This window comes from Marmota monax, unplaced genomic scaffold, assembly GCF_021218885.2.
Source record: "Marmota monax isolate L192 unplaced genomic scaffold, Marmota_monax_Labrador192_F-V1.1 WCK01_AAM20220418_F8-fsc00080, whole genome shotgun sequence".
Classification (NCBI taxonomy): Eukaryota; Metazoa; Chordata; class Mammalia; order Rodentia; family Sciuridae; genus Marmota; species Marmota monax.
In genome coordinates, this window is record NW_026694750.1 from 4606678 (window position 1) to 4616788 (window position 10111).

At 45.2% G+C, this 10111-nt stretch overlaps 1 protein-coding gene across 4 annotated transcripts in view; it reads right to left on the reverse strand.

Moving 5' to 3' along the window:
- Positions 1–817, reverse strand: part of Camta1 (calmodulin binding transcription activator 1) — a 767538-nt gene extending 766721 nt beyond the window's left edge. For 3 of the 4 annotated variants that reach the window (XM_058572711.1, XM_058572707.1, XM_058572718.1), the window contains exon 1: positions 699–817. In XM_058572711.1, coding sequence (XP_058428694.1) covers positions 699–723 — 25 coding nt within the window. In that variant the 5' untranslated portion in view covers positions 724–817. The remainder of the gene's footprint in view (positions 1–698) is intronic. The other variant, XM_058572715.1, reaches the window with a different exon arrangement.
- Between the last annotated feature and the right edge of the window lie 9294 nt (positions 818–10111).

Consider the following 10111-nt stretch of genomic DNA (forward strand, 5'->3'; position numbering starts at 1 on the left):
GGGGCGGGGATGCTGCGCAGGCCCCCTTCTCTCCCCGAGAGGCGAAGGGGGAGGGGTCACACGAGGCCCTCGGCCGAGGCACGCTCAGCGGGAGAGGGTCCCCCTGGCGGGGACCGGCGCGGGGACCCCCGCCTGGCGGGGAGGCGTCGGGAAGCAGGCGGGGGCTGCCAGAGTACGTCCGGCCCTGCCCGCCGCCGGGAGCAGGCGGCCCGCGAGGGCTGAGCGCCGCCGCTGCCGCCCGACGGGGACCGGCCCGAGCGGCCCGGCCGGGGCCAGGGGCCCGAGGCGGATAAACTTTCCGCCCCGCGGCCCCCACCCCGGGCCCGCCGCGAGGGGCGCGGGCGCCGCGAGCTCGCGAGCGGTAGGGATGCCCGGTCCGGGTGGGGGAGGCGCCGGCCCTCCGCGGCTCCTCCTCCTCGCTGGGCCCGGCCCCCGCCCCGCGCGCCCCCCGCCCCCCCCGGCCCAGCCCGCCCCCGGGGGTGGGGTGCGGGGCGCCGCGCTCCGTCGCCCCGCGAGTCACCTCAGGACTCGGCCGCGCTCCGCCCCCCCCAACCCCGCCGGCCCCCTCCCCGGCCGGGGCGCCCGCCCGCCGCGCCCCCGCGCTCCCGCCCGGCGCCGCCGATGCCTGGGATGTCCGGCGGGGCCGCGTCCCGCCGCCCGCCGAGCCGCCCCCCGGGCCCTCGCGCTCCGGCTCTTACCTTCCGGCTTGTTTTCGGCAGCCATTTCCCCTCCGCGCGCCACATCCTCCTCCTCCTCGCGACCGGGACCCCGAGCGCGCGCCTCGTACCGCCGCCGCCGCCGGCCCAGCCACCCCGCCGCCGCCGCGCACCCGCCCTGGCCCCGCCCCGCGGCCCACGCACAGCGCCCATTGGACCGTAGGACTGCCACTCATTGCTCCCGCAGCCAATCACCCCGCACCAGGGGTCTCACTACTCTCCGGGAGGAGCGTCCTATCCATCTGACCCATTGGCTGGTCACCACCCCACGGACTAATCGTATTGGTCAAGAACCAACGCCCCCTCCCCACCCACTCCCAGGAAAGCCCGCCTTCCAGACCTAAACAAAGCTTTCTAGTGGTCAGGGCCTGAAAGAACGGTCCAATCAGAGTAGGGCTGATACGGAATATTTCCTCGAGGCCAGAACGTGGCATTTTCATTGGGCGTCACTACAGTGTTTCCCAAGCCGTCCAGACCAATCAAAGGGGGTTCCCGGAAATCGGGAGCGGCGGAGGGAAGCCCCGCCCCCGAGCGTGACCGTCATGAGGAAGGCGCTCGCTCATTGGCGCGTTAGGGCTTTTCCCGCGTGCTCCCGAGGCTGAAGGACGTTCCCGGGGAAGCCGCTGCCGGCGCGTGGGGTCCCGGTGGCAGTACAGGACGCGCCGGGATCTCCGGGATCCCGCAACCTGCCGCAGCAGCTGGTGTTGGCCCTAGGGGCCTCGGCGTGGGGGTCCTCCCGGGCGTCGCGCTTCCCAGCCCTTCGGCCGGGAGTAAGGGCAGCGCTGCCGGCCGCGGGGAAGGGCCGCGCCTCCTGCCAGGCCCCGCCCGACCCGGTCACCGGCGCCCCGCCTCCTCAGCCGCCGCGTCCCCACGGCTGGGGGCGCGGCCGCCTGCGCCCGCCTTCCACGCCCGCCCCCGACGTGCTCCGCTGTCCCCTTTTCTAGCGCTTAAAATACAGAAACTTTATTTTGGTCACGTTGCCCATGTGACCGACGGAGCGATGAGTCATAGATGCCTGTCCCAGGATGAGGCCGCTGAGCGAAACCTTAGGGACGTTAGACCTCTGCGCGCCTGGCTGGAGGGCGAGGTGACACAAGTTTCCTTCTGTCCTTCCAGCCGGGCTTTAGTGCAAGGCTTTTCCAAATGAAGGTTTCGGCGCCCACTGCTTTCGCGCCAGGTGCGGGATGCTCCTCTGCGAGCAGGGTTTCAGTGGGGGAAGGAGAGCCTAAAAGAGAGGGCGGAGGAACGCAGCTGCAGCTCTTCTGGAAGCCTGTCCACACCTGGTGGACTAGCACACCCTGTGCAGAGAAGCCCCGATCTGGGCAAGGTGAGTGTGCAACACTCAGCAAGGAAATGCCCCCCTCATCCTGCACGCGTGCAGGTAAAACTGGAAACAAAAGAGAGGGATGAAATTTCTGAGTTAAAAAAAAAAAAAAGTTGAATGAAAAGCAGAGCTCCAACCTATCTCCGTGATCTTGTACAGTTCGCAGTGAGAACGTTTCATTCTTATTTTTATTTTTTTTTCTTTTGCTACTGTCAGTGACAAGTAGCAAACTAGAGAAAAGTCGTCGTTCAAGGATTTGGCCTTAAGAATTTTGTACCAATCCTAACGTGTTCTTTTTCTGGTCTTCACCAGTGAGAATTTCTTAGGTTTTCCAGAAATAAAGGTGAACCAAAAAAATGTTTTGTATTATACACTCATTCCTCAACAAATTTTAATTTTATGTGTCTCAAAAATGCAAAATTTTAACAAGGGAACAATATTTTATCGATTTGCATTCTTAGTAGCACTATGTTGACGATTCGTGTGCTCAAACATTTTTGAAAGTGCTGGTGTCACTGTAAATTAGTATAACCCTTTTGAAAAGCAATTTTACAATATGTATTAAAAGCCATAAAAATGTCTGCATCTTTTGACCTAGTAATATTACTTCTGGGAATCTATTCTAAGGAAATAACACTAGTGCCAAAAAGGCTAGATGTGCGAAGAAGGTATTCTTCACAGGATCACTGTATGTATTGTGACAAAAAAATTGGAAGCATCCAAATATGCTATATTAGATATTCAGTAAGTAAAGTGTGTTAGAGCCACACAATGGAACATAATACTAGTCATTAGAAACAAAGAAAAGCTTACCCCATTGCTGAGAATGAAGGGGATTATTCAAAATTATGATATTCATTTCTAAACTATGATGTAATGATAGGTATAGAATACTGCATTTTGCAAAAGGACATAAAATACACCCAAAATGTGACATTCGGGAGATTGTGGGAGGTTTTTCTTATAATCTTTATTTCCGGTACTTTACCCATAATATAGGCATGTAGCTTTTACAACTAAAACAAATACTTAAATTAAGGGATAATTTTAAGCCAGTGCAGTGGCATGTAATTGTAATCCCAGCTATTCATGAGGCTGAGGCAGGAGGATCCCTTGAGCCGATAAAGTTCAGGGCCAACCTGAGCAACATAGCAAGACCCTGTTTCTTAAAAAAATAACATTGACTTTATCTGGTGCCCACTACAGGCCAGAAGCTCCTGTTAAATACTGAGACTAAAGATGAATAAAGGTGTTTCCTTTCAAGGGGCTCACAACCTAGCATGTTAACAAGCATCAGGGCAAGTTATAGTGGGAATGCTGAAGAAAGTAATAATCACCTGAGTCACCTGAGCCTCCAGAGAGGATCACCATCACCATGGAAACCACTTAAGATAGGTCCAGCACAGTGGTTCTCAAAGCACAGCCTAGGGACCTCAGTGGGGTACAGGAATCCACAAGGTCACAAGTATTTATATATTGATGCTATGTCAGTCTCTCCAGAGTACAGTCACATTCCAGAGGCCACATAATGTGTGATCTCACAACAGGCTGCAGAAACAGAAAAGAAAATCCAGATGTGCCCTATTAAGTCAGATATTAGAGATTTACAAAATTGTAAAAACAATGCCACTCTAAAAATTGCTGCTAATTTTTTTGAAAAGTTAGTAATTTCTCAAAAAATATGATTTATGTTTTCCTCGGTGGGTTTATTCCTTTTAAATGAACTAATGAATATTTTTAAAATTTATCAGTTTTCATTTCAAATACGGTACCTGTTTCTCAGTAAACAAACTCACATAAAGCAAAGTCCTTGGGGGTCCTCAATACTCTTTAAGTGTGTAAAAAGATCCTGAACCAAAGAGTTTGAGAATTTCCCTGAGCTAGAGAATGAGATGATCAGGAGGCTGGTTGGTGGTTGTGTGTTTGCTTGGGAGGATAACGAAAAGATGGGCAATTTAAGTAAAGGAGGTAGCCTGAGATGCTAAAGGAGCATATCTAGAAAAGGGTGGAGTTAGAAGATGTGCTTAGCTGGGGCTGGGGTTGTGGCTCAGCGGTGGAGCACTTGCCTAGCACATGCAGGGGGCTGGGTTCAATCCTCAGCACCACATAAAAGTAAAATAAAGGTATTGTATCCAACTACAACTAAAACAAAATATTTTTTAAAAAAAGAAGAAGAAGAAGATGCACTTGGCTGGCACTACTATGAATCCTTGCCCATTTTGGCCCAAATGTTCCTCAGGCAAAGTGCATTACCATCCAGAAACAGAACCTATAAGATAAACAATAGGAATGTTATATCATCACTTTCTTACCTCAGAAATACATGTGGAAGAGTCATCCTTTCCAATCAGCTTTCAGAAATAAAGTGATTTTATTATTACTTGAGACAATAATAATCCAAGTGTTTGGACTTGTCTCCTTAAATTGGAAGTTACTGAAGCTTCCATATCACTGGACTGGGAGAGGAAAGTGTGGACCAAGCCCATTTTGGATGGTTAAAAACTTTAATGAGGGAAGTGCAGAATACAAGCTCATTTTCACCAAGCACAGAACAAGAAAGAAAATTTATTCTAGCTACACCTTCTTTTAGAATGAAAAGTTACAATATCCAACATTTCTATTTCCCAAGGATTTCTCCTCTTCCCTTTACTTAATTTTTTAAATATTGAGATAATTGTAGATATGCATGCAGTTGTATGTAATAATTCAGAGATCCCATGTCCCTTTCCTTTCAAGATAAAGCATAATGAAAATGCATGGGTTTTGTTAGAACCAACCTTTCACCAATCAGATACTACATGCTCCCCAGTCCCGCACATCTCCATCTTTCCTCTTCTCTTCACCCACCAGCCACCAGTTAGCAATGATATCAGCATGATTGTCAGAATGTCTACTGTTAGGATGTGAGAGTAGAGACTTGTCAGATAGCCCAAATAAAATGAGATATTTGAAGGGTTGGCCTGAATTTCAGCTCATTTAAAAAATAACATGAACATAAAAGTCCTGATTTGGAGGGCTGGGGATGTAGCTCAGTTGGTAGAGTGCTTTCCTCTCATACACAAGGCCCTGGGTTCAATCTCTAGCACCACATAAAACAAAAAAGTCCTGATTTGTGCTTCTTCTTCCTGACTTCTGTGAGATGGGGAGCTTTCCTCTTCTATACCCTACCACCATGTTGGTCTGCCTCATTTGGGACCTCAGCAATAAAGTTAACTGACCCTGCAGAACCTCTGAAACTGTAAGTCCAAAATAAATTTTTCCCCTCTAAAAAAAAAAAAAAAAAAGCCTGATTGTGAACACAGACTGTTGAAATTTTGAAAAGAATCAGTAGTTTCATTCATTCATATTTACTTAGAGGTAGCCAAGTCCAAGGGGACAGAGTACCAGTCACACCACTCTGGCAGGTTTTTTTTTTTTTTTCTTTTAACAATTAAAACCTAGAACAGAACATTATCCTTCGTCATTGGGGTTGCAAGAGAGGTTGTTTAAACAATAGCTATAATCATAAAACTTTTCCACATCATCCAGTTATTGCATAAAACATACCTGAGTGCACTTGCTCTCCAGGGGCCTTCTTCAAGTTTTATCTAAATGCCTTTGATGGAATGTATCTCACCTTGATATGCTACTTCAACAATCAATCCAGTTTTTTCTGGACATTCCCTTTAAAACTAGTCTTTCTACTCCCTACCTGAACTTTCTGGTATCATACAACCTGATAGTTTTTATTGTTTATTTGGACTAATGGTCAAAGAAATGGCTTCTTTTCTACCGAGGGATCAAGCTTTGCTTGTTGAGAGGACACAGGGGAAAAGAGCTTCATGACATCTGAAGTCAACAGGGCCCTGGAGATGTCAGTGGAGCCCCTCTGGATACCTGCCGAAGGCCAGCTGGTGGGGGGAGGGTGCAAACCGATCGGAGGGAGGAAGCCAGGGGGCTTTGAGCATTTGCACAAACTAACCCCACTTGCACTTGTGTTGTCAGTGTATCTGGGGTGTCTCCAGGCAGTTGGGGGAGATTGTAATGTTGCTCAAGTCACCCTGGCCATATCCGATGCTGCAAATCATTTGGAGAGCTGCTTTTTTTTTTTCTTTTTTTTTTTTTTTTTTTTTTACTGCTGTGTTCAACACTTTCAATGTAGTTTGTTTCCATTCTGAGAGGAAATTTTGTTTAGTTGTTAAAAGTAAAATGACCCATCAAAACATTTGGAATAAAAGCCACTGATGCACCAGCACTGTGGTATTAGGAGGAACATTCACTGAGGAACATTCAAGAGATGCCAGGCCACTGTGGGAGTAAATAAAAAGAGTACAGGAGGAGAGGCACTTAATTGTCATTAGCCTTGCTGTGTTCAAACAAAATGGGAAGTGTATTTTTCTTTAAGTATTAAACTGTGGGATATTATGCAGCCACTTTTTAAAAATGGAGGCAAATCAACATGTACTGCTATGGAAAGATCTCCAACTTAAATGTGTAACTGAATAAATTAAGGCACAGGGCATAACATATGCTATACTCATATGTATATAGGAAATGGATATAAAGTTTATTTCCTGTGTAGATATTCCCATATATCTATACATTCTTCTGAAAAAGGTTTTAGAAGAATAACAAAAAAAAAAGTTCAATTATCTGTAGTTACCTTTGAGGATGGGGCAGAAAAAAAAATAAGGCTTGCTCTTCATTTGATATGATTTAAATTTATTTACTTTGTATATTCATTCAACAAATGTTTATTGAGTGCTTATCACATATGAGGTACTGGTTCTAGGTGCTGAAGATACAGCAATGAACGAAACAGGCCAAAATTCCTGCCCTTATGGAGCAGACACAGAAGTGGGAAAGACAGACAATGGCTGAAGGACATTGACAAATGCTTAAAGAAAAATAATGTGGGAGAGAGGGGTGATGGGGATGCTTTTTGGACAAGGCAGGTCAAGGAAGTTTCTGAATCTGGAAAGAAAAGGAAGTGAACAGCCATAGATGGGGTGGGAGAATGTTCTAGGCAGGGGAAATAATAAGTTCAAAGGCCCTGACACGGAGGCACACAATGCGTCCTAGGAACCACGTGGGGCCAGGTAGAGTGCAGGGACATGGATTCAGGGAGGAACCACTGCATAGCACCTCCCATTCTGGGAGAGATCTTGGGATTTTCTTTTGAAGACACTAGAAAGCTAACAGAGGGGATGAGCTGAGAGTATTATCTTATTGGGGTGTTAAAAGGATCAATCTGCCACAGGATGGAGAATATTCCTCATGTGCAAGAGAGGAAGCAGATCAGTTAGGAGGTTATCACAGACGTCGAGACTTGATGGTGACTTGAGGGTACTAATTTCCTATGGCTGATCTAACAAACTATCTTAGTGTCTTAATATAACAAAAGTGTATTCTATTACCATTCTGGAGGCCAGAGGTCTGAAATCACTCCCTGGGCCAAAATCAGGATGTTTGCAGGGCTACATTCCTTCCAAAGTTCTAGGGAGAACCCTTTCCTGCCTCTTCCAACTTTTATTGGCTTGCAGCCACATGGCTCCAGTCTGTAAGGCTAGTATCTTCAAATCTCTGTTCCATCTTCACATTGCCTTCTCTCTTCTGTGTATATGGAGTCAGGTCTTCCTTCCCTTCTTATAAGAACATATAATAACATTTAGGGCCCATGTACACCATCCAAGATAATCTCTCCATCTCAAGAGCCTTAACTTAATAGCACCTACAAAGACCCTTTTTCCAAATGAGGTAACATTTACAGGTTCCACTCAAGCTGAGGACTTGATATTTTGGGGGGCGTTATTCAGCCTGCTATACCAGGAGTCAATTTTTTTTTTCTGTCAAGTACCAGATAGTAAATATTTTTTACTTTGCAGCTTCTGTGGTTTCTGTCGCAGCTACTCAAGTCCGCCGCGGTAACACCTAGGCAGCCACAGACAATGTGTGAACAAATGGACATGTCTTTGTTCCAATAAAACTTTATTTACAAAAACAGCTGTCTGGTGTTAGACTGAGGTGGAGGACTTAAAAGGTAAATGGATTTAGGATTGCTTAGGTTTTGCTAATGGGTTGAGTGTGAGGTACAATAAAAAGAAATGCTTTCAGCCAAGATTTGACACTTGGGATTTTGGCTTGAACAACTGAGTTATAGGTGTAGCACTTAAAGGCTGGGAAGGAGCAAGTTTAGGAGAGAGTGAGAATTCAGAAATCCATTTGGAGCTGAGCACAATGGTGCACACCTGTAATCCCAGCCACTCTAGAGGTTGAGGCAAGATGACTGCAAGCTTGAGGCCATCGTGGGTAATTTAGTCTAGAGATACAAATTTGGGAGTACCTAGCATTGGGTGGTGCTAACACACCACAGGGCTGAGATATCCTAGAGGAAGCAGTGTAACTTTTACTCCATCATAACTTTCAAAAAGATAAAAATGATGACTCTCATGCAAACATAAAGTATGTGTCAAGAGTTTTCTTCAGCCCTTTAATTAATGAGGGCCTATAAGATGTTGAAACTGGTTTAAAGCAGAATTCAAAGAACAGATTTATAATTATAGGCAAGCAAGGATGCTTGCTAAAAGATGCAAAATTGTTTAATAACCTATTTTAATAAGGCAGTAAAGCATCACGTTTGGTATTATCTTTTCTACAGGGCAAAAGTCGGTTGCTACACTGGGCAAGAATAATCTGTATTGCTCTCTGTTTTCTATTTTTACCTTACCTTTAGACTAGGTACACAGGTCAAAGGTCTTTACTCCATAGAATCATCCCACAGGAGGATCTACCTCGCGTTTTACAAAAGGATACCCAATAATCTCCTACTCATTACCAAGTCTTGGAAAATTTTGCCCAACATTGTTATTCAGCATCTATTGAGCACCTTCCAAATGACTGGCACTATCCTTGCTATTAAAGTACATCATTTAACAAAACACAGATCCTACTCTCTACATTTACATTCTAGTGGGAAACAATAAACACGGTAAAGAAAGACTTTCTAGGGGCTAGGGGTGTAGTTTAGTGGTGCCTAGCACATGTGGGGCACTGGGTTCAATCCTCAGTGCTGCATAAAAGACAGGTAGAATGAAGGTATTATGTTCATCAACAACTGGGATAAATTTTTACCTTTTTTTTTTTTTTTTGGAGGTGCTGGGGATCAAACCCAGGGCCCTGTACATGAGAGGCAAGCATTCTACCAACTGAGCTATATCCCCAGGCCAGGAGAATTTTTTTAAAAAAATAAAAGAAAGACATTCTATAGTGTGTGAGAAGACCATGAGTGGAAAAACTTAAAGTAGAACACATTAAAAGGAACCAGACATGGGCTGAGGTTGTGGCTCAGCAGTAAAGTGCTTGCCTACAACATGTGAGGCCCTGGGTTTGATCCTCAGCACCACATAAATAAATAAATAAATAGATAGATAGATAGATAGACAGATAGATAAATAAATGTATTGTGTCCAACTACAACTAAAAAATAAAATATGAATGTATAAAAATAAAGATATTTTTTAAAATGGAGCCAGACATGCCAGTGTTGAGGAGGTGCAATTTTAAATAGTCCTGGTCAACGTAGGTATCATTAGGAAACTGACTTGACATTTTACACCATGTATGCAAGGTACCCCATAAGTATGTATAATTCTTATGTGTCAATTAAAAATTTTTAATTAAAAAAATGAATTGAAGAGCTGGAGATGTAGCTCAGTGGTAAAGCGCTTGCCTGGCATGACGGAGGCCCTGAGTTCCATCTCCAGTACAGGGGATTTAAAAAAAAAAAAAAAGTATTATCATTATCATTTAAGGAAAAACTCAAAGGAGGTGAGGGAGTTAGTCACGTGGGTAACTGAAAGATTGTTTAAAATATAAAAGGAGTTTAGAAATTTAAGTAGGTTATTTTTTTTCCTTTTAATTGGGGAAGAGAAAATGTAAGCAAAACAAAATCAGAACCATAGATGGAGTCAAAGCAGTTAGGAATGTATAAATGCGAAATCAGAAGAATCATTTTAACAATAGTGATCTTTTCACCCGTTTAGAATGAAAATTGGCTCTCCTCTTTTATTAAAGGAAACTCCCATCTGCCTTG